At 38.1% G+C, this 25,242-nt stretch overlaps 1 protein-coding gene across 1 annotated transcript in view; it reads right to left on the reverse strand.

Annotated features, from left to right (window-relative positions):
- LOC124544589 (HIV Tat-specific factor 1 homolog) overlaps positions 1-25,242 on the reverse strand; it is a 580,954-nt gene that overhangs the window by 553,222 nt on the left and 2,490 nt on the right. The window contains exons 2-4 of the mRNA XM_047123180.1: positions 16,517-16,767; positions 9,726-9,885; positions 3,620-3,825 (exon numbers count right to left, since the gene is read on the reverse strand). Coding sequence (XP_046979136.1) covers positions 3,620-3,825; positions 9,726-9,885; positions 16,517-16,767 — 617 coding nt within the window. The remainder of the gene's footprint in view (positions 1-3,619; positions 3,826-9,725; positions 9,886-16,516; positions 16,768-25,242) is intronic.

Raw genomic sequence — 25,242 nt, forward strand, 5'->3', positions numbered from 1 at the left:
GTGAAAGAACATCCTGTCTATGTAGCACATTATATGTGACAGCCATTAACATAATCATCAACTAAAGTATGTCATGTGAACAATCATTCACAAACAGTAGCGAAGTGTGGTATTTTTTGTAGGGTAGAGTGAGAATTACGAATTTCAAAAAAAGAAAACAAATCTTGTGAAACAGAAACATTGCAAAAGTAACTTAGTTACATATTGCTACTAAAATTGAAACTACTACAGAAATTGTTATAAATAAGGGCATAAAAATAGCAAACAGCTACACATTCATAGAAATGTAACACACAATAATGCACTGTTACACTTCTTATAAAATTGTTTCATCTTCCTGTCCTTTTTCTGAGAGTAAACATCAATGATATGAGATATGAAATCCTGCCGATTGGTTACAGATTTCACAGTTCCCTTCCCTATAGTCAAAATAGCCAAGGTTGACAGCCTCTTGTTTGTTATTGTGTTGCGAAGGTGGCCTTTAACACATTTTAATGTACTCATACTTCTTTTGTAAGACACAGTGGTTCCTGGAATCACAAGAACTAAGGACAGTAATTTCATACATTCAGAGAACATGTTTTTTTTAATCCATTGTTTATAAGCAATTTAAGGATGTCCTGAGGCTCTAGAAGTTTATCCCCACTGCAGTAAATAAAGGGGGACTGATAACCTCAGATGTTAAGTCCCATAGTGCTCAGAACCACGTTGTAAATAAACATAAGTTCTCTTTTCAGTTTTTCATTGTCAATAAAGGATATGCTGGATTTTAAGTAGTTTTTCAACTTCTCATATAGGGAAATTGTTTGACTTACTATAACCTGAGCACTTTTTCTCATTTACGAGTTCCGTAAAACCTGTTTCATGAAAGTCCTAGAATTTAGTTTTGATGTTTACTGCCACTGTGTCAATCATTTCGAATACTAGCCTTCTCAATTTATGAATACTTACTTCTGTTTCATTAAAATCAATTTCAGATACTCCTGCTACATTTATAAGGCTCTTAGCTTCCACTGCGAATTTCAGAATAATTTCCTCACATCTTAGTCTTTCAACAGTCTTAATGCAGTTTTCAATTTCAAGCTTACAGTGTCTTACGTCCACAGTTTTATTTTACACGATGTTAGACAAGACATTGGTATGCTGGAAAATCAAGCTGTAAAACTGCAATAGAAAAAGAAAAATTTGGTCATCTAGTATACCATTTAGTCCACTTGTTTGATGTAAAGAACCATCATCCCACCCTTCATTGTTTATCACATCATTAAACGCTGCTCTCCGGTCTATATAGTGAAGAATAATGGTTTGTGCACTGTTTAAATGAAAATTCCACCTTATTTCACAATGACCTGGTAGTTTAAATCCCCTTTCCCTCATATGTTCACTTCCTTTACCAGAACAGGTAAAAATGCATGAAATCCTGATAGATTAGCCACAAAAATTTTTAACCGCCTAATTTTTTTACAGGCACAGAGGAGGACTATGTACAACTGATGTGCATAGCAGTGGATAAAGAGAGCATGAGGATGCAGTTATTTCTCAGTAGAATGGACTCCATAATTTTTCTGTTTCATTGCACTGCAGTTGTCTTCATGTTCGCAATACTAATTTGTTTTTATCAATATTCCAACTACTAAGCACTTGCAACAAAACAGTGGCTATGCCTTGTGCACTCCGATCTTTAGATAGTCACAAAACTCTATGAATCTCTCTTGTATTTCTCCTGATTCATTATTTGCAAAACGAAAAATTACACCCATCTGACTTCTAGTTGAGACATCTGTTGTTTTGTCGGCTTGTACTGATATAAGAGAACTATTTTTAACTTCACTTGAAATTTGTTCTTTGACAACATCTGTAATACAAGCTATTAATTCATTCTGTGTGTCAAAGATTGCACCTTTAAATACTCCATCGGAAGCTAAATGATCTTTCATGTATGGTTCTTCCTCCACCCCATGCTAAAAAGCAGATTGTCAAAATAAAATTATACTTCTGTTTCGATCGACTTTCTCAGTGTGTTTCGAAGCCTCCAAGCATACTGCTTCTGAAAAAACATGATCAATTCTTATTGCACCCATCTGCTTGTATTTAACAGCTGGTGTAATATGTGAAATGGAACGGTCATGCTTTCTTGCTTTCGAAAGGAAATTTTGAAGACTCTCTTCCCCCACTCCCCACCTATTCCATTCAAAATGGTCATTACCCATTCTAAATAGTACACAGTAAAAGCAAAAAAGTTTGTTCATTAGAATGCTGCCACAGAACCATGGTTTTGAACTGTACCATTGTGTTAGGAAATGTCTTACAAATTTTCCATAAGATTTTTTTAGTACACAGACAAGGTGTCGAGTTTCTTTCTTTCACCAGGAGTTTATCTTCTAAAGAAAGACGAGAGAAGAATGCAAGGTTTTCAGTTAAAAAAATTCAGTAAGTGTTGTGATAAAATAAACGTGTCCATGGGAGTTTGAAGTAGTCAGAAATACCATGCTTTCCAACATAATGATTTCAATATTAAACAACTTACAGTTTTCCTTTTGACAATGCAATGTCAAGTCAGACTGTTTATAGCTCCTCACATGCGACAGGGCACACCAAAATATACTTCACTAATCAGTTAATCACTACTACTGGTTACTACATTTTAACAACAAAAGGTTTCACCATAAGCACATTTAGTAAGGTTGATATGAAAATCTACAGACACACTACAGAGTTGCCAATGTTTCAAATAAGTAAGGCTAATAAATTTGAATCTGAATAACAATGAAAATAGGTAAGCTATTTCCTGTCGTCTTACAACATCCGATGATGCATTCACATTTATTTTATGTCACACTAATTTTATATAAATTATGAATGTCTTCATGTTCTTTGTGCTTTAAATAAATGGTTAAATCAATAGTTAATAGTTTCTCATTCTGCCCGGCTTGCTGGTAGCATGCAAGACAATGCGAAGTAGCATCATCTGTTAGGGAACTGCTGAAAGACTTGTCCTTACACTTTGGCCTGTGTTCACCTGCTGATGAGAAGTAGAAACAAATCAAACACCAGCTTTAAAAACCGTATCCACACTGTACAAGCTCCAGTCTGCCACATTAAAGAAACGAGCTTACTGCACATGCTCGTAACAATCACAGAATTCCGAGCTGCTGTTGGTTGCAAAGCTAGACGAATGGTGCAGTATACTGGCAGGTGCATATATGAAGTTCAAACATAAAATATTTGAAAACATTTACGTAGGCTCAGCCTTAGAGCTTTAATGGATGCTTCGCTACTGTACACGAATGGTGATTTGTATGGGAAATGATTTGATATTTTACACATCCTGTGACCCTTTTGGTTACACAAAAAAGGTAAACACAAGAGAAAGAAAATGAAAAGATGACTGAAGGATGGATAAATTATTCAGCAACCAGATGAAAATCACAGAATGCGAAGCCACAAGATGAGAAGGGAGGGGGTGGGCCCTGTGGAAGCATTTCAGTATCATACTACACTAAATCCTCTCATAGTGAAACCAGAGCAGATAATGTCTACAAACAGTCTCTCACAATGGCTCCTGTAGCTGCAATACACAAAGAGGATATTCAAACTAATATAACTGTTGTGCTCTTACCTTTATGTAGGAGCAGAGGCCATCACCTTTAAGTTCGCCAGAAACAGGATCAGTATACAGCTTCACTTTCATCTTGCCAGTGTCAACATCACGCATCACCAATCCACATTTCTGCATTACATCTACAAATTCTTGCTCTGTGATGTCTAATGGAAGATTGCTCACATACACTTTGGTATTGTGCTGCTCATCTAGTTCAAACCAAGCTGTAAAAAAAAGTAAATTGTTTATGTCTTCCACAATTTTCTTTTATCAACATATACAACAGCATGCAAAAAGACCTATCTTGTTAAGGGTAAATGGTAACAATTACTCACACAAAATCAGCACATTATCATGGTGCCTTACACCCAAAACAGTAGCTATATATGCATTTACAATGTCTGGCTAATGTAATGCAAAGTTAGAGACACTGCTGTTGAATCCTAAAGCTGATTTCAAACGTAAAAGATGCTTACCAGAAATGAAATTGCACAACAGAATCATTTTTCCATTTAGGTTGTACATATTTAGTTCTTTTCTTCATTCTACAACTAGTTTTACTTAATGGTGTGTTTCTGGGTGTTGCGTCAAGCATTAAATGGAAACAACAACTTGGTTGAACACCCAGGAGCACACAATTAGTCAATTGTGTGAAAGCTAAGAAATAATACTTCTATCTTTCTATGCAATTATCAAGCATTTTGGATAGAACAAGGTGTGATACACATGAAAACTGCAGCACATTCACTTGATGTGCTTCTGTTTGTTTCAGTTACAAAAAACATTCGATAACAGTTTCAAAAGCTGAAGCTAGTTGTTAAATGAAGAAAAGGTCTAAATAGATCCAGCCTAAATGGAAAAAATGCTGCATTCATTTAAAAAATTTACAGCTGTGGTGCCCACTATGAAGAAGATGAATGCAACTGTTCTAGTGACACATGACAGCAATACACTTTTCTATTTATGTCCTCTGGCAAAGAATTTGAGCTTGAAAACTGAACTACGGCTATCTGTTGCTCGACACCTGACTGGCTGTTTTTGTCGTATCATTACTTACAGAACACACAGCAATGAACGTACAGCTTACAAACACACAGAACACGTGCTTATTCAAAATGTGAAACATAAGATATAAGAAAAAAATAAAACTCTGTCCTTTTATAAGTCCATTCATTTTAGTTAGTGTATCTTAGTAACTTACAGACATTGTGTACAACATATGAAACTGACTGGTGCTTTCAACTACTGTTGGTATCATTCACACTGTTTTCTTTAACACATGTGTGCACTGTATTACATTAGTTACATATGATCAAATTTAGAATGTCTCCTGCTTACTTTTAATATATCAGAAGATGTTCTGTAACTGAGCAAAACCAGTCATCATTACGGACAGGAAAATTTCACGAAAATGATAACGTGAAAAATAATGCAAAATTGGAAATTTTTAACAAAATATTGCAGAATTGCTGGTTTTTAAGAAATATTATGAAATCGGCAATTTTTAAAAACCGGAGAAATTTGTCATTTTTTCATTTAAACACTGCTATAAATCTGAGAATGGCAGTATGCGAGTTTTCATAACTACTAATTACTGAATGTTGAAATTGCATTTTGACGTCTTATTTTCTCAAGTCTGAGGTCCATGTATAATCTTAAAATGAATGATCTATTCCCACATAACTATGAAGCAATGTCAAAACTAACATCAAAAGTCGCAAAAAAACTGCACTGGAATTGGAAAAAATAACAGCGAAAAAGTAAAAATACACTGAAACTAGAGAAAGAGTGATATGAGAAAAAAATAATGAATCTGAGAAAAAAATATCCAACAAATTTTGTTAAAAGGACCTGAATTTGGCAAGAAAAGGTAGCACCAATTTTGGCAAAAACGGTAACAGAATTTCCCAAAAAAGGAGCACAGAAGTTGGAAAAAAATAACACTCAATATGAGAGACAGAGAGAGAGAGAGAGAGAGAGAGAGAGAGTGAGAGAGAGAGAGAGAGAGAGAGAGACAAAGAGAGAGAGAGAACGAATCCAGCGAAATAGCAGCAAATTTTGTAAAAGTAGCAGCGAATTTAGCAAAAAATTGCACCAAATACAGCAGCAAATTTGTCAAAAAAAGGTAGAAACACACAAAATTTGTAAAAAAATCCCCAAATTTGGCAAAAATAAAACCTAATTTGTCATAAAATAACTCCAGTTTGGCAAGAAGCTCCAAAATCGGCAAAAAAATTAGAATTTGGTAAAAAATAGCTCCAAATCTGACAAAAAAAACCAAAAAAAGACAAATACGAAACTGACAAAAACAACAAAAATGTTCCAAATTTGGCAAAAAAACATCGAAATTGGCACAAAAATCAGAAATTGGTAAAGAACACTGAAAATGCCTAGAAAATGCTGAAATATACTGTGAATTTGGCAAAAATTGTAACTTTGAATTAAGCAAAAAAAAAGGTAACACAGAATCTGGCTTAGAACAATACCAGATCTGGTAAAAAATAACACCAAATATAGAAAAAAATTAATTTTACCAAAAATAACGCTGAAACAGGATATAAAATAAAACAATCTTTTCCTGTCCCTACTCATCATTGTGAAAAAAGTAGGACATTTGATTATAATAAAAGACATTATTATATAATGCAGTAGTTGTGGGTTACTTCTTTTGACAGTATGTCAAGTATTCCTAAAAATAAAATGTTTTTAATTACTCTTTTGCCACCACCACTCTGTATTTTTAATACCACGTAATAGTTCAATTTCCTAAACCTCCCCAGTCCTTTTCCTTCATCCCTCTTCCCTCCCCTCCTTCTGCCACAAGAAGTAGTCACTGGCTCTGAAAGCTTGCTGTTTTCCATATCTTTTATATGAGTTTACTGTCGCCACTGATGCTGAATGCATTTTTTATCCATCCTGTAATAACACACAATCTAATCCTAGCATGACTTTATAAACAACATATTCTGTGGTAACCAGTTTTAATAAGCTATCAGCAGAAATAAATAAACAGCATTTAATCAGAGACTCTCAGCAATTTAAAAAAGAGCATTAAAATTTTACTCTACACCCTGATACATACTTTGTCAACCACTGTGAAGTGCATGGCAGAGGCCACGTAGCATAGTATCGCATGTTAGGGTTTGTTCCTGTTCCATTCATGTATGGGGAGCAGGAATGATGACTGCTTGTCCATGTGTGGTGTAATTACTGTAGTCTATTTTTTTCTCCACATTTCCCAAATGGATATCAAAAATTATGAAAAAAATAGGTTGCAACTCACCATAAAGAGGACATGATGAGCTGCAGACATGTACAACAAAAAGTCTGTTACACACAGAAGCAGACACACCTCATGCACACATGACTGCTAACAATGGCCTCTCTTGCCAGACATGCACCCTGGACACAGCAGCTGGAGATAGTGGTTATGTGTGCCTGAGGTGTGCCTGCTTCTATATGTAACAGTCTTTTTGTTGTGCTTGTCTATAATTCAATGTGTTATCTTTATGGTGAGTAGCAATATATCCTGTTCATAATTTTTGATATTCCAACCTGTACTTTCCATCATTCCCTAAGGCAGTGATTCGTATGAGCCTGAAGAACATATCTAGATTTTTCACTTAATGATGGTTCTTGAAATTTTGTTAATAGGCTTTCATCTACCAATTTGCATCGGTCATCAAGCATCTGCCAATCCCCCCCCCCCCCCCCTTATTTTTTAAATATAATTGCAACACTCTCTCATCAGTCAAACAAACCTGTGTCCATTTCTGGTGCTCTCCTTTGAACATGTTCAATATCCTCTGTTAGTCCTATTTGGAATAGGCCCAACACACTTGAACAATATTCTAAGATAAGACACGTAAGTGATCTGTATGTAGTTTCCCTTGTAGATGGAATCCATTTTTCCAGTATCCTGCCAAAGAACCAAGATACGCTCCCATCCTTACTTATATCTCAGTCTATGTGATCATTCCATTTCATATACCTACAAATTTTACACCCAGGTACAAAAAGTCATACTGGCAGCTTAAAGAGTAAGACTATTCAATGCATACAGGTTGCTGTTATGATGTAGATAGAGCTTTGACAACAATCAGGGTCACGATGTTAGCATTAAGCAAACAGTAATAAATAAACAGCATTTAATCAGTACAAACGAGGAAACAGCAGCAGATTTTCTCAAAATATTAAAAACATACTAATATGCAGTGTGTTAAGCTCATTGTTGCCACTTTTTAAATACAAATGTGTTCAGCAGAATAGGGCTGTGGGCGTACTTTCAACATTTGCATACAAAAATACACCAACAAATAATTGTGAATGGAAAATTCTGGATGGAATAATACATAAAATAAAGGAAAGGCAACCACTCGCCTGCAGCTGACTGACGTGTGGCATACAAAATCATACAAGTGAAAACAGTATTTACACCAGCTTCTGAGCTCTTGCTCTTTCTCTAGTAGAAATACACACATTCGCATACACACACACCAAACAGCCTCACACACACACATCCACGGCAAGGCTGACTGTTGATTATCGATGGCAGTCGCGTGGGCCAATAGTGATGGAGATGCAGTAGGGAAGGATGCACCAAGCGAAGAGCTGGTAGGGGGATAGTTTGAGGCAGGTCTTTCACCAGATCATTCAGCAGCTGCACAAGAAGACAAAAGGCGGAGGTTCAAGTCAGGGATTACGACAGTGCAGGATATGCTGGAAAGACAGTGCCCACCTGTGTAGTTCAGAGAAATTAGTGCTGGAAGAGAGTATCCAAATGGCTCGCATAATGAAGCACATGCTGAAGTCATTTGTGTTGTGATGTGCACCATGCACAGAACCCAGATGGTCTAGTATGCAGTTTGCCCCAGTTTGGCGACAGCTATTCATGTGAGTAGAGAGTTGGTTACTTGTCATACCCACACAGAATGCTGCACAGTAATTACATTGTAGCTGATATATAACATAGCTTCCTACACACGTGGTCCTGACTTATTGGGCAGGAATGTCTGTGACTGGACTGCAGTAGGCGATGCTGGGTTCGTGTAAGGGACAGGTCTTGCACCTGGGTCAACCAGAAGAAAATGACCCAAGGAATGCAGGAATGAGATAGGGTTGGACAAGGATGTTCTGTAGGCTTGGTGCATGGCAGAACACACAACTTTGCGTAAAATGGATACAATTTTTGGTAGGATTCCCTCATGTCAGGTCACAAGAAGAAGTAGTCAAAGACCTGGTGAAGCACGTGGTTGAGCTTTTCAAGGCCAGGGTGTACTAGGTGATCTGAGGAGTGCTGGTCAGTTGAAAGGCAAACTGTCTTAGAGGAGGAGGGAATGTGAGGTTTGTATTGGATGAGCTGGATAGAACACTGTCTGCCAAGAAAGGCTACAGTAAGGTTATCGGCATATTTTGATGACTCCTACTTTCCACTCCAGATATAGTGCCCGTGGGTGGCAAGGCTGTAAGGAAGATATTTTTTGACATGGAACCAGTGACAGCTGTCAAAGTGGAGGTACTGTTGGTGGTTGGTGCACTTGATATGAACAGATGTTTTTATGGAGTCATCTGAAAAGTGAAGATCAACATTTAAGAAAGTGGCTTGTTGAACTGAGTATGACTAGGTGAAGTGGATTTGGAAGCAAGTGTTGAGGTTGTGGAGGAAAGAGCAAAGGTTGTCCCTGTCAAGAGTCCAGATCATGAAAATGTCATCAATGAATCTGAACCAGACAGGGGGTTTTAGATGTTGTGTGGGTAGTAAGGATTCCTCCAGATGGCCCATAAATAAGTTGGCGTAGGATCATGGAATGCGAGTACCCATGGGAGTGCCATGTATTTGTTTACAGATTTGGCCTTCAAAAGTGCAATAATTGTTGGTAGGGATGAGACTGACTAAGGGGATTACAAAAGAATTGGCGGGTTTGGTACAAAGAAGCTGGTGTACATACTGTTTTCTGCTGTGTGTTTCTACATGCAAAACACACACACACACACACACACACACACACACACACACACACACACACACACACAAAAGGAAGAGCACCTCTGCAGAAAGCATAAAACCCTGTAGGCATAAATGATGAGTAAAATAGTTAAAAACCTGAATTTTTCATAAACGTACTTGGTTCCTGGGGAGCTGCCTTTCTTTTCAGTGCTTCCTGCTTAGCTTTATCAGCAGCCTCCTTTTCTTTCTCTTCTTCGTCTACTGATTTTTCTGGAGGTTTTGCAGTCTCAGTAAAGCCATAACTTAGCTGATATCGAGCTAAAAATTCATCGTCCACCTATAAAGATAAAAGAAAAACTTCAAGCAAGCTGTGAGAAATTTAATACCCACCAATAAGCAATTGGAAAATGCAACAGCAGCACTGGCAGGAAAACACAAGAAACATAAATTTGTTCATAGACAAATACCTTGGTCTTCCACCATAACTTATGGTGGATTCTTCCTCTAAGATATTATAGAAAAGACAAGTTTCAGTGTAATACAGCAAAATGTCATGTTTGAGTCTATCATTTTAATGCTACTTCCACAGCTTATATGTCTGTGTCACTTCTCGTAAGGGTGAATGGACACATGATAATCCAGAACACCGGTGTCAGTTATTAGCAAAGCTTATCACTAAACCATGAAGATAGTACAAGTGAAACACCCTCATTACATTTTAGATATTTTGCTAGTGGTGTGGATAAAAGGAATGTAAGATGGAATAAAGTGACATAATGAATGGGAATAATCAATGAGAAAAATGACCAGCACATATTTTTTACTGCAATGATTGTTTCTTATACCATGTGAACGAAAACTCCTTTGACAAAATTTCAGAGGTTGTTCACGGGTATTTTCTGAATATTTTGGTTTACGGGACATGTGGTCTTCAGTGGCTCATTATAATAATAAAATAAAGATTTATTCAGTTTGTTGCTCCAATTACCTTTGTTTTTGTGAAACAGTGTTCACAGCAGTGAAAAAGCCTGTGATATGCAGTCATAAAAACATATAAAAGAAACCACAGAGTAACACAAAACCTCAGAGATGCAAAACTACTGTGATATGGTTACCACATTGGCAGGAGCAGCTCAGCATAGCATTGTTGTGCTATTCTGCTACTGCATTCAGTCAACCCATAACGAGATGCATTGCAGCCTTCATATTTAAGCCTATCTATCCATAATGATGTGTCTCACTGTTAACATGCAACAGACACTGAAAGAAGAACAGACTTGAGACATAAGAGAGAGTGGTACTCAATGCAAGCTTTATGGCGAAGTGGCAAGACACACAGTGCATACTGTTGCCATTTATACAGTCGTGCGGACATTTTCATTGTACTACGAGTGTAAGAACTCAAACTAAATGCCACAACTCTATAACGAGCCACTAGAAACCATGGGCCCCAAATAAAAAAACACTAATGAAATATCCCTGGACAACCTCTTACATTTTGTTGGTGGAGTTCTGGTTCACCGAGTACATTAAGGGATGCATTAAGAGTAAAAGGAAATTAGTGGTTCCAGTTTTACCTGGAAAACAGAGTGCAAAAAGTCCACACATCTGCTAGTGATAAATTTTTAGTAAAACAACTGTCAGACAAGAAACATATTAACAAAGGTGTGCCTCAGGGTAGTGTACTGGATTCAATACTGTTGTTCTTGATATATATCAATGACTTTCCAGAGAGTATAAAAGTTCTTTTTGGTGATCGCACCAACTTCATAGTCACTGGAAAACACCAGAAATCCTAATAAAGAAGGCAAATGAAACCCTCAAGGGTGTTTATAAATGGGTAGATAAGATAAATTTACACTGAACACAAAGGAAACAAACAGCATGCACTTCAGAACGAAGAGGGAAAACAACTCTGTCACATTTAGCAAAGATAATAAACGTATAGATCGAGTAACATGTACAAAGGTTTTAGGAATGAACATTTATTGTCAATTAACTGAGAATGAATACACAAAGATACTGGTGAAAAGAACGTCACCAGCATGTTATGCTCTTAGGGTTCTAGAAAAGGTTTGTAATGGCCAATTCTTGTGATGACATACAGTTTTTGCATACGCTCAAGCCACAGCCATTGTATTTTTTTTCTGAGGATGAAAGGCACAAAATGTCGGCACAATTTACAAAGTGCACAAAAGGGCCGTAAGAATAATAACTAAAAGGAGCAGTCGGGCTTATTGCAAAGAACTATTTAAAAACTGAGTATACTTTCAGTAATTCATCAACTGTTCTATATGTAATCATGGAGCAAGAGCCAAGAAGGACAAACAAAAAACTTGAAAGAGTATTTTCTGCCAAGGAATAAAACTGTAAAATAAATTGCCCAAAGAGATGACTAAAATATCTCTATTTGAAAATAAATAAATAAATAAAAAAGCAGCTAAAACATGCTTCATGAGTAATGCATAGGCTACTACATACTTAAAGTTTACTTAGAGGACTTGAAGCAGAGTTTAATAACACTGTCACATCACAATACATAATCACAATGTAATGCTTCTACAATCTGCATTATAGTAATTATTTTCTTGTAGTAATGTCTTGTCATTATCCTGGGCTCAACATCTCACACAACGGGGGAGATAAAGACTCAGTTTTGCAGATGACTGAAGGGAGAACATGGAGATGTCCAAGTTCATAGTCCTGGAGTCATCAGCAAGCATCCATAGTGTGTGCAGTGCGGCAAACTATGCTTTATTATAAGATATTTAGTGCAAATTGTGTTTGGTAAAGAGATGGTGGTGGTGATGATGAAGTTCCATACACTTTGACAGAGCGTAGGGAATGACTCGAGAGACCCGCACCGCTGTACTAGGCAAGGTTCTAGTGGAGGTGGTTTGCCATTGCCTTCGATCGTAATGGGGATGAATGATGATGATGAAGATGACACAACACCACCCAGTCATCTTGAGGCAGGTGAAAATCCCTGACCTAGCCGGGAATCAAAGCCGGGACCCCGTGCTGGTAAAGATAACACTGCACAGTAAGGACCTACCGAATGACACAGTGCAGTTCTTAAGACACAGGCTTCGTACTCAGAATGATGGATTTTGCTCTGTTCGGCCATAATGATTTAGGTTTTCCTAAAGCATTTCAGGCAAGTGTCAAGGTGGTTCCTCCAGCATGGCCAAGGGCAGCCACCTGTCCTATCCTCATAAACTTATGTATATATTCAGTCAGTGTGGTTTCGGCTGCCTGAGACTATTGATGACAAAGGCCTTACTGGCCAAAAGCTTTATTTGTGAAAGTCTTTTTGTTATGCCTATCTGAGGCTCAGCATCTTCGCTATATGGTGAGCAGCAACTTTCCTTTTCATAATATTGTATATATTCTACATGTATGTACACTGGACCTAGAATGAAATTCTCACTCTGCAGAGGAGTGTACAATGATATGAAATTTCCTGGCAGATTAAATCTGAGTGCCAGACCAAAACTCAAACTCAGGACCTTTGCCTTTTGTGGGAAAGTGCCCTACCGACTAACCTAACCAAGCACGACACACAACCCGTCCTCACAGATTTACTTCTGCCAGTACCTCAGCCCCTACCTTCCAAACTTCATAGAAGTCCTCCTGAAAAACCTTGCACGACTACTTGATATGTTCACTTTCATTGTATTAGGATGACAAATCATATGTCATTGTAAAGTGGTTCCTGGACAAATGAATAAATAAAAATGTGACTTTCGATCTCTAAATTATGTTAAAGAAATTAACATAAGCACTGTTGTTGTTGTGGTCTTCAGTCCTGAGACTGGTTTGATGCAGCTCTCCATGCTACTCTATCCTGTGCAAGCTCCTTCATCTCCCAGTACCTACTGCAACCTACATCCTTCTGTATCTGTTTAGTGTATTCATCTCTTGGTCTCCCTCTACGATTTTTACCCTCCACGCTGCCCTCCAATACTAAATTGGTGATCCCTTGATGCCTCAGAACATGTCCTACCAACCGATCCCTTCTTCTGGTCAAGTTGTGCCACAAACTTCTCTTCTCCCCAATCCTATTCAATACCTCCTCATTAGTTATGTGATTTACCCATCTAATCTTCAGCATTCTTCTGTAGCACCACATTTCGAAAGCTTATATTCTCTACTTGTCCAAACTATTTATCGTCCATGTTTCACTACCATACATGGCTACACTCCATACAAATACTTTCAGAAATGACTTCCTGACACTTAAATCTATACTTGATGTTAACAAATTTCTCTTCTTCAGAAACGCTTTCCTGGCCATTGCCAGTCTACATTTTATATCCTCTCTACTTCGACCATCATCAGTTATTTTGCTCCCCAAATAGCAAAATTCCTTTACTACTTTAAGTGTCTCATTTCCTAATCTAATTCCCTCAGCATCACCCGACTTAATTCGACTACATTCCATTATCCTCGTTTTGCTTTTGATGATGTTCATCTTATATCCTCCTTTCAAGACGCTATCCATTCCATTCAACTGCTCTTCCAAGTCCTTTGCTGTCTCTGACAGAATTACAATGTCATCGGTGAACCTCAAAGTTTTTATTTCTTCTCCATGGATTTTAATACCTACTCCACATTTTTCTTTTGTTTCCTTTACTGCTTGCTCAATATACAGATTGAATAACATTGGGGAGAGGCTACAACCCTGCCTTACTCCCTTCCCAACAACTGCTTCCCTTTCATGTCCCTCGACTCTTATAACTGCCATCTGGTTTCTGTACAAATTGTAAATAGCCTTTCGCTCCCTGTATTTTACCCCTGCCACCTTCAGAATTTGAAAGAGAGTATTCCAGTCAATATTGTCACAAGCTTTCTCTAAGTCTACAAATGCTAGAAATGTAGGTTTGCCTTTCCTTAATCTTTCTTCTAAGATAAGTCGTAAGGTCAGTATTGCCTCACGTGTTCCAGTATTTCTACAGAATCCAAACTGATCTTCCCCGAGGTCGGCTTCTACTAGTTTTTCCATTCGTCTGTAAAAAATTCATGTTTGTATTTTGCAGCTGTGGCTTATTATACTGATTGTTCAGTAATTTTCACATCTGTCAACACCTGCTTTCTTTGGGATTTGAATTATTATATTCTTCTTGAAGTCTGAGGGTATTTCGCCTGTTTCATACATCTTGCTCACCAGATGGTAGAGTTTTGTCAGGACTGGCTCTCCCAAGGCTGTCAGTAGTTCCAATGGAATGTTGTCTACTCCGGGGGCCTTGTTTCGACTCAGGTCTTTCAGTGCTCTGTCAAACTCTTCACGCAGTATCATATCTCCCATTTCATCTTCATCTACATCCTCATCCATTTCCATAATATTGTTCTCAAGTACATCGCCCTTGTATAGACCCTCTATATACTCCCTTCCACCTTTCTGCTTTCCCTTCTTTGCTTAGAACTGGGTTTCCATCTGAGCTCTTGATGTTCATACAAGTGGTTCTCTTATCTCCAAAGGTCTCTTTAATTTTCCTGTAAGCAGTATCTATCTTACCCCCAGTGAGATAAGCCTCTACATCCTTACATTTGTCCTCTAGCCATCCCTGCTTAGCCATTTTGCACTTCCTGTCGATCTAATTTTTGAGAAGTTTGTATTCCTTTTTGCCTGCTTCATTTACTGCATTTTTATATTTTCTCCTTTCATCAATTAAACTCAATATTTCTTCTGTTAACCAAGGATTTCTTCTAGCCCTCGCGTTTTTACCTACTTGATCCTCTGCTGCCTTCACTACTTCATCCCTCAAAGCTACCCATTCTTCTTCTACTATATTTCTTTCCCCCATTCCAGTCAATTGCTCCCTTATGCTCTCCCTGAAACTCTGTACAACCTCTGGTTCTTTCAGTTTATCCAGGTCCCATCTCCTTAAATTCCCACCTTTTTGCAGTTTCTTCAGTTTTAAGCTACAGGTCATAACCAATAGATTGTGGTCAGAGTCCACATCTGACCCTGGAAATGTCTTACAATTTAAAACCTGGTTCCTAAATCTCTGTCTTACCATTATATAATCTATGTGATATCTTTTAGTATCTCCAGGGTTCTTCCATGTATACAACCTTCTTTCATGATTCTTAAACCAAGTGTTAACTTTGATTAAGTTGTGCTGTGTGCAAAATTCTACCAGGCGGCTTCCTCTTTCATTTCTTAGCCCCAATCCATATTCACCTACTACGTTTCCTTCTCTCCCTTCTCCTACTACCGAATTCCAGTCACCCATGACTATTAAATTTTCGTCACCCTTAACTATCTGAATAATTTCTTTTATTTCATCATACATTTCTTCAATTTCTTCGTCATCTGCAGAGCTAGTTGGCATATAAACTTGTACTACCATAGTAGGTGTGGGCTTCGTATCTATCTTGGCCACAATAATGCGTTCACTATGCTGTTTGTAGTAGGTTACCCGCATTCCTATTTTCCTATTCATTATTAAACCTACTCCTGCATTACCCCTAGGGCAACAGTCTGGATGATTGACTGATGTGGCCTTGTAACAATGACCAAAACGGCCTAGCTGTGCTGGTACTGCGAACGGCTGAAAGCAAGGGGAAACTATGGCCGTAATTTTTCCCGAGGGCATGCAGCTTTACTGTACGATTAAATGATGATGGCGTCCTCTTGGGTAAAATATTCCGGAGGTAAAATAGTCCCCCATTCGGATCTCCGGGCGGGGACTACTCAAGAGGATGTCGTTATCAGGAGAAAGAAAACTGGCGTTCTACGGATCGGAGCGTGGAATGTCAGATCACTTAATCGGGCAGGTAGGTTAGAAAATTTAAAAAGGGAAATGGATAGGTTAAAGTTAGATATAGTGGGAATTAGTGAAGTTCGGTGGCAGGAGGAACATAAGCACTATATGGCTAGATTTCAATTATACTGAAACTGACAGTAATCTACAAATAATATCTGTGGGTGAGTGAAAAGTGTGCGCAGCTGGTTAACAAACCTTTGGAAACCATGCATTCTTTTCGCGGTCCCAGATGTAAACTGATCCATCAGTAGGATCCGTATAGGTATGGGTGTCACCTTCAAAGCCATAAGTTCCTTTCGTCATGTCTTGTTTAACTGGCTGGACTTCTTCAGTTTCTGAGTCTGTTTCATGCTCCTCTTTCTCTTCTGGTGCTTCTTTAACCACTGAATCAGTGTCAGCCTTAATTACCCATGAATTTTTACCTGTATCATACTTGTATGTCACACCTGGAAAATAACAACAAAATTTTTCATAACTTATGAACACTGGTTGTTCGAAGTAGTGATGAAATATTTCAGTATTATCACTTCTAGGAATTAACATATATACTCAATACTATGGCACTCCATTACCAGTACATCAAACAATAGCTTCCGTTAATTGATTAGATTAGATTAGGATCATTTTTCTTTCCATAGAATGAAAAATGAAAGGATTCTTGCAGATGTGGAACATGTGAGAAAGTATAACAAAAAAAACATAGACCATTCAAATACAATACTCACTTCCCTGATCATTTGTCAGGGGATTGTCAAGGTACTGCTAATATTCACAGAATTAATACACTGTCAGACTGAAACATAGTTATGCATTTTTAAGAAATTTATCATAGGCCTATACAATGTAGCTAATACTGACTGCTGTGGCCAAGTGTTGTCAAAACTGAAATCTAACAAGACATTTTTATTTAAGCCAGTCTAAGAGTCCCTGTTAAGATATTCAACTATAGAGCAGAAGGAGATGCCTACCGAAAAGGCTTTCAAACTCTGTTTAAACTGTCAAACAATAGAAATTCCATTTACGAACATCAACAATGTAGGAAAAGACAGACTCTAGTTAACATAAACAAGATACGTTACGTTGCCAACAGGCGCATTTAAATGATGCTTACGTAAAGCTTTCGGCTACAGCCTTCATCAGAAAAAGAGAAACACACACCATTCACACACACAAGCAAGCACACCTCACGCACACATGACAGCAAACTCCGGCATCTCAGACCGAATGCAACTATTGTGTATGATGCAAGCAGCAATCTGGAGAGGGTGGGAAAGAGATAGTAGTTAGTAATGTACAGGTGGGAAGAGAGACTTCTTTATGATAAGTACCAGTGTACCTGCTTATACTGTGCTTTATCTGAAACCAAGTTTTTAATGATTACTGGCAATTTACTGAAAATGTGTGTTCTGGATACTGGATCCCTTTCTGGACCAAGGTAAGCGATTTTAGGTCTTTATGTAGATTGTTCTTATTCCTAGTGTTGATACTATGTATTGAATTATTGGTTGAAAATAGACACATATTATTTGCAATAAATTTCATTATGGAATAAACATATTGAGAAGCAATTATTAAAATTCCCAGTTCTTTGAACAGGTATCTACATCTAGATGATGTTCTTGAATTTACACCACAAATGAGTTTTACTACATGCTTTTGCACTCCAAATACTTTTGCTCGGTTTGACAAGTTTCCCCAGAATATGATCCCATATGAGATAACAGAATGAAAGTAAGTATTCCAACATCAGATACATCAAACACACACATGAAAAACAGACAGGCAGAGAAAGAGAACTGTGTTTAGTTTAAAGAAGAACATTACAAAAGATGAGCTACTGTGTTCAACATTCTTTTCAATACAGCAAAAGGTCCTGTTTCTGATATTACTTTCTTATTCCATCCAAAGATTCACATGACTTGTTACAGAGTTCACCATTATTACACATCATGACTTCCACAGCTGGTCTATGGTGATGACATGGAGGATTTTTAAAACATTAAGAAGGGAGAATAGATAAACAGTCAGGTATTGTCTGTGCAGTATCTCACTATTTAGTTTGAATTTATCCCTGATTAGACATGAGATCATGGTTATATTCAACATGGGAAAGCTATGACATAGGTCAAACCACACATAACGTAAAAGCACTATTTTAAAATAATTCGAAGGTATGTGTTTCACAATAAAAATATTTTCACACAAGAATCATCATAGCAGGGAAAGCTTTTACAAATCTTCGTCTATGCAATGTCAACACAATAGTGTCATGTAAAGGTAAAAAAGGTAAATACACATGTGATTTCTATATGCAGTTTTACCTTTATACAACAATGACACTATTCTGAGAACTTTCCATGGATGAATGTTCCTAAATGCTACCTACGCAAAGAAGGTTCTTCTAATGATAAAAGACAGGTCTCTACAAAACAAACTAAAGTAGTGCTGTCTCATTACGTGTGGTTGGGCCTACATTTCAGCTTTCCCAAGGAAGTACGTTTAATGTCCATCAACAATGAAGTCTTTAGAAATGGAGAACAACCTTGCATATGGAGGGAAGGTGAAAGAAAGCAGCTGTGTCCTTTCAAAAGAAACCATCCCAGCATTTGCCTTAATTAATTAACAAAATGTGAGACTTATAAATATGGATGACCAAACAGGGATTCGGGCCATTATCCTTCTGAATAGGAGTTCAGTGCCTATTCCAAAGAGAACTACTTCTGCTTCTTAGACATATAATGGAAGATTATTTACATTTGGTCATTTCATGTCAAGTGGCCTAAGGGTCCCCACTCGACAATCTCGTACTTTGATGAAATTTTTACATGATGTACATATAGACCTTACATGAAGCACTGCCAAATTACAGCTTGATTGGCAAGAATAGGAACACAGTAGAGAGGAACACAGGGAGAGGAACACAGTAGAAGAAGAGTGGGTAGCTTTGAGAGATGACATACCGAAGGCAGCACAACATCAAGTAGGTAAAAAGATGAGAGCTAGTAGAAATCCTTGGGTATCACAAGAGATAATGAATTTAACTGATGAAAGCGGAAAATATAAAAATGCACTAAATGAAGCAGGCAAAAGGGAGTACAAACACCTCAAATATGAGATCAACAGGAAGTGCAAAATGGCTAAGCAGGAATGGCTACAAGACAAATGTAAGGGATACAGAAGCATATGTCACTAGATGTATAATAGCTGCCACCTACAGGAAAATGAAAGAGACCATTGGAGAAAAGAGAACCACCTGTATGAATATCAAGATTTCAGATGGAAAACCAGTCCTAAGCAATGAAGAGAAAGCAGAGAGGTGGGAGGAGTATACAGAGGGTCTATACAAAGGAGATGTACTTGAGGGCGATATTATAGAAATGGAAGAGGGCATAGATGAAGAGGAGATTGGAGATACGATGCTAAGTCAAAAACAGGCTCTGGGAATAGATAACATTCCGTTAGAGCTGCTGATAGCCTTGGGAGAGCCAGCCACGACAAAACTTTTCCACCCGGTGAACAAGACGTATGAGACAGGTGAAATACCATCAGACTTCAAGAAGAATATAGTAATACCAATTCCAAAGGAAGCAGGTACTGACAGGTGTGAAAATTACCAAACTATCAGTTTAATAAGTCACGGATGTAAAATACTAACACGAATTCTTTATGGATAATTGGAAAGACTGATAGACGCCGACCTCAGGGAAGATGAGTTTGGATTCCGGAGAAAATAGTTTAAAGAAAGGCAAACCAATGTTTATAGCATTTATAAACTTTGAGTAAACTTTTGAAAATATTGACTGGGATATGCTCTTTCAAATTCTAAAGGTGGTTGGGGTAAAAATACAGGGAATGAAAGGCTTTTTACAATTTGTAAGGAAAACAGATGGCAATTAGCTAGGGGCAGGAAAGGGAAGCAGTGGTTGAGAAGGGAGTTAGACAGGGTTGTAGCCTATCCCTGGTGTTATTCAATCTGTATATTGAGCAAACAGTAAAGAAAACAAAAGAAAAAAGGAATTAAAGTTCAGGGAGAACAAATAAAAACTTTGAGATTTGCCGATGATATTGTAATGCTGGCAGAGACAGCAAAGAACTTGGAACAACAGCTGAATGGAATGAACAATGTCTTGAAAGGAGGATATAAAGTGAATATTAACAAAAGAAAAACGAGAATAATGGAATGTAGTAGAATTAAATCAGGTGATGCTGAGGGAATTAGGTTGGGAAATGAGACACTTAAAGTAGTAGATGAGTTTTGCTTTTTAGGGAGCAAAATAACTAATGGTAGTCAAAGTGGAAAGGATATAAATTGTAGACTGACGATGGCAAGAAAAACGTTTTTGAAGAAGAGAAATTAGTTAACATTGAGCTTAGATTTAATTGTACGGAAGTCCTTTCTGAAAGTATATGTATGGAGTGAAGCCATGTATGGAAGTGAAACATGGACAATAGACAGTTTAGACAAGAAGAGAATAGAAGCTTTTGAAATGTGGTGCTAAAGATGAATACTAAAGATTAGATGGGTCGATCATGTAACTAATGACGAAGTACTGAACAGACTTGGAGAGAAGAGGAATTTGTGACACAACTTCACTAGACGAAGGGATCGTTGGTAGGACACATTCTGAGGCATCAAGAGATCACCAATTTAGTATTGGTGGGAAGTTGGGTGGTACAAATCAAAGAGGGAGACCAAGAGATGAATAAAACAAGCTGATTCAGAAGGATATAGGTTGCAATAGTTACTCGAAGATGAAGAGGCTTTTACAGGATAGAATAGCATGGAGAGATGCATCAAACCAGTCTTTGGACTGAAGAGTACAGCAACAAGCAAACTTTCACAAGGGGCATATTATTATTACACAGAGCCTGCGCATGAGTACCTTGAAAATGGCGAAGCTGGTCCAATGTTCATGTGCTATCGTTGTCAGTAACTGTGGAAAGAGGTAGAAGGACAACGAAAATACCACTAGGCACTAAATGGTTGGACATACACAACTCTTCACAGAATGTGGGTTCAGAGGCTTGTCGGCTCTGTGAAGTAGGACAGACAGTGATCTGTTGCACCTCTGTCAAAAGAGCACAATGGTGGTGCATGTAAAGTGTTTCAGAGCACACCATTCATTGTATATTGCTGAACATGAGGCTCTGCAGTAGACTACTATTATGTGTTAACATGTTGAACCCACATTGTTGTCAATTATGATCACAGTGGGCACAGGACCAACAGGATTCAACCATTGATCAATGGAAACGTGTCAGCTCTTAAGGTGAATCACATTTTTGCTACACTAGGTAAATGGTCATCTCCATAAACACTGTCCTCAAGGTGAACAGCGGCTTGAAATGTGCAGCATGCCACAGACGCAGGTTGGTGAGAGCAGTGTTATGCTATAGAAGACATTGTCCTGAAATTGCATAGGACTTGTGACAGTAATTGAAGACATGCTGATAGCTCCAAATCAACTGCATCCCTTCATGCTTGATGTCTTCCACTATGGCGATGCCATCTTTCAGCAGTATCACTGCCCATATCTCAGAGACAGAACCATGCTACAGTGGTTTGAGGAGCATAATAAAGAACTTACAATGTCTCGGTGACCAAATTCACCTGATCTAAATCCTATGAAACCCATCTGGGTTACTACTGGACACCATCACCTTGTACGCAAATCAGTGGTCCGTTATTTATATCAATTACATGACCTGTGCACAGACATCTAAAGCCACATACCTCCAAAAATCTACAAACAAACTGTTGGATCCCTGATATGCATAATCAGTTATGTATGTCATTGCAAAGATTAAAAAACAAACTATTAAGCAGGTGGTTATAACGTTTTGGCTCATCCGTGTGCATCAAAATTGGTTGCAATACAAGTTTTCATGAATTCTGGCATTTTCATTGTTAGATTTTCAGTGATTGTGTTGAACTGTAGTCAGTAGGTACCATCACTGGTTAGTTTTTGAAGTCAGTTATGTAAGCGAGTTTTGGTTTGTTTTAGACCCTTCTTTAGATAAACAAGGTAAAAGAAGATATGGGTGACGGATTAGATGATTTGAGTGGGCTTCATTTTTGCTGCATTCAAGTGCAACTTGTTCTACTTGGCTTTTGAATTTTGGATGAACTTCTGATATCTGGGGCTTCATTCGAGCTTTATAGGTCAAGTGAAATTTGCAATACTGGGTTTTCAAGTTGCGTGTCGGCGGTATCAAGGGCTTTGTTTTACCTATATAGGTCACGTGAAATTTGTGATACCAGAATTTCAAGTTGTGTGTGGGCTCCTGGTATAAAAAGGCTTCATTTGAGCTGTATAGGCCAAGTGAAATTTACAATAAAAATGGTTTTTGTTTTTGCACTTTTTGGTTGTGCTGAATGTTGAGGTTTATATTTGTTTTGAAATGATGTCATTATTTTTATTGTCGCATATTTAGTTTGCCCCACCCAAAACTCCCTACTTCCCACAGTTGGCCTATTAGTTTCATTTCATTGCTGAAGTTAAATACTGTAAATACTGTACATGTTATTTATGTTTGTTCTCAGATGTAATGAGTGGCATCACCGTCACCATATTTATATGCTTCAAACATGAGTGTCTGCCATCTGAACGACATCACAGATGAAAGTGGATGGGTGGAACTGCAACTTTCGGTAATCCAGGCAGTTAATAATCTTAAAGAGGCACATGTCTATTTGATTGCTTTTTGAATAGACAATGACCATACTGATACCAAATTGCTACAAACAGTGGGGAAGATCTGCTTCAGCAATCTGCTTGAAGAAGAATTTCTCACGAAGTAAAGATTTACTAGTATTTCTAGTGGATTTGTGTAATGATGTAATCTGTGATTTAGGCTCTTCAGGGAATGATCATCAAAAAGATTATCGTGATCCAATAGGAGGCTGTGGAGGTAATACTTTAAACACTAATCTTAATTACACACCCGAGAATATCATCAGGCACACTGCTGAGAATGCGAAGATTGAGTCAATGGCTCAGTGGTATGCGTCATGGATGAAGTGTTCTGTGGAATAAGTTAATGCAGAGTTTGGAAAACTGCTTATGGGACAGATACATTCCCAAATGGATATTACTGAAGCACTACCTGTTGTCTGGTCACATCCTACATAGCGTAATCTGCATATGAATGCCAGAAGCACCCTACCCCTGTGAATTGGGCCACGGGGAGTGTCTGACTCCATCTGTCGGCTTTGACCCACGACATATTGATGTTGTATTGTGTGACGTCATCATAGCACGGCATTTTTGAGATGGTCAGTATTTGTAGATGCCATGTTGTGGTAATTTGTGAACTGCTCTTGTGGCGGATGTTGAGATTTGGAATTGTTTGTTTTACATAAGGTATTCAGTCATCTGACTGTGTGTAATCAGTGTGAAGTTGTTGTTGGAACTATGGCCTTGTAGCCATTAAGTAACTTTAATTTACGGAAATGAATGAAATGATCGTATGGCATTGTTGGCCGTGAGGCCCCATGCGGGAGGGGGGGGGGGGGGTCGGCCGCCGTATTGCAAGTCCTTTTTAGTGGACGCCAGTTCGGCGACTTGTGGGTCAGTGGTATGCAAAAACGCTACCGCTACAAAGGCAGACTTTAATTTACTGGTTTGGGGATTATGTATTCATGTTTGTGTCATGAATCTCTCTCTCTCTCTCTCTCTCTCTCTCTCTCTCTCTCTCTCTCTCTTTTTTTTTTTTTTTTTTTTTGGGGGGGTGGGGGGGGGGCTGAATGTAGTAGTGTTTTCTGTTAGTGATAGATGTGCAGAAAAATTCAATAGTTTTTCGCTCCATGTTGCACTAGGTGCTGACATGGTGATGATGCTTAGGTTCTTGCAGCAGTTTGGCTTGACTGCCAACTATGTGAGGTGACATGTTTGTGGTGAGATTATCAAGGTGACTAGAATTCTGACCTCTCTTACCAGGAATCTCTATATGTGGTGGTGTTGTAGTGATAATATTTGTTGATCCATGTGGTGCCTCCACCACCTGCTTCGAGAGATCTATGTTGGCCATTAGGGAGATTGTTTTATTGATGTACTATTTTTGTTATCGGTTCTCTTCACATTTTTGCGTGCACGAGACACGAGTGAGTGTGAGAAGTGTGGTAGGTTGGTTTTCTTTTTTGTAGGGAAGTTTATGTTATGAGTATGTGAAGTATTGGGGGAAATTTTTTGGGGGCGGGGGTGATAGTGGAGATTGATGAGTGTCAATCTCTGATAGGAAGGAGAAGAGGCAATCTTCCAATTTGCAGTCTCATTTGGATGAATATTGCAGGCAGAAGTGATTATGTGAAATTTGCACTACCTGGATTTTTAACTTGTGTTTGGTTTCAGTTCTCAATGGCTATGTTTGAGCTGCATAGATTAACTGAAAGTAGTACTACCATTTTTTGGAGTTTTGTGTGTTGGTTTTTTTGTATTGAGGGCTTTGTTTGAGCTATGTAGGTAAAGTGAAATGTGAGGTTCCTGTGGTTTTCATGTTTGTGGCATTATGTCGTATATTTTGACAATTTTTGGTGTTTTATTTGATGAATTATACTTGTTTTAGGGTGGTGCTATTTTTTGTGCTGTTGTATATTTAGCTTGCCCCCCCCCCCCCCCTCTAAACACCCTAATTCCCAAAATTGTCCCATTAGTTTCATTGTACTCTTGAAATGAAATACTGTCTTGCTGTTTTTATTTTTGGTCTTATGTGTATGTAGTGACACTATGGTTGTTATATCGGATAGCTGGAAGTAGGTGGTACGCTGTGTTGATGAAATAATGAGTCAAAGAAAATGGGTGCAATCAGACACTTCTGTAGTGTGTTCCTTAGGCCTATTTAGGGTAGGTTCATCTGAATGACAGAGTTGCAGAAGAGATATAGCTTCAGTTGGAAAACAAAATACTGCAGTTTGGACAAAG

Source organism: Schistocerca americana, chromosome 8 (genome assembly GCF_021461395.2).
Source record: "Schistocerca americana isolate TAMUIC-IGC-003095 chromosome 8, iqSchAmer2.1, whole genome shotgun sequence".
In the NCBI taxonomy this organism is placed as follows: Eukaryota; Metazoa; Arthropoda; class Insecta; order Orthoptera; family Acrididae; genus Schistocerca; species Schistocerca americana.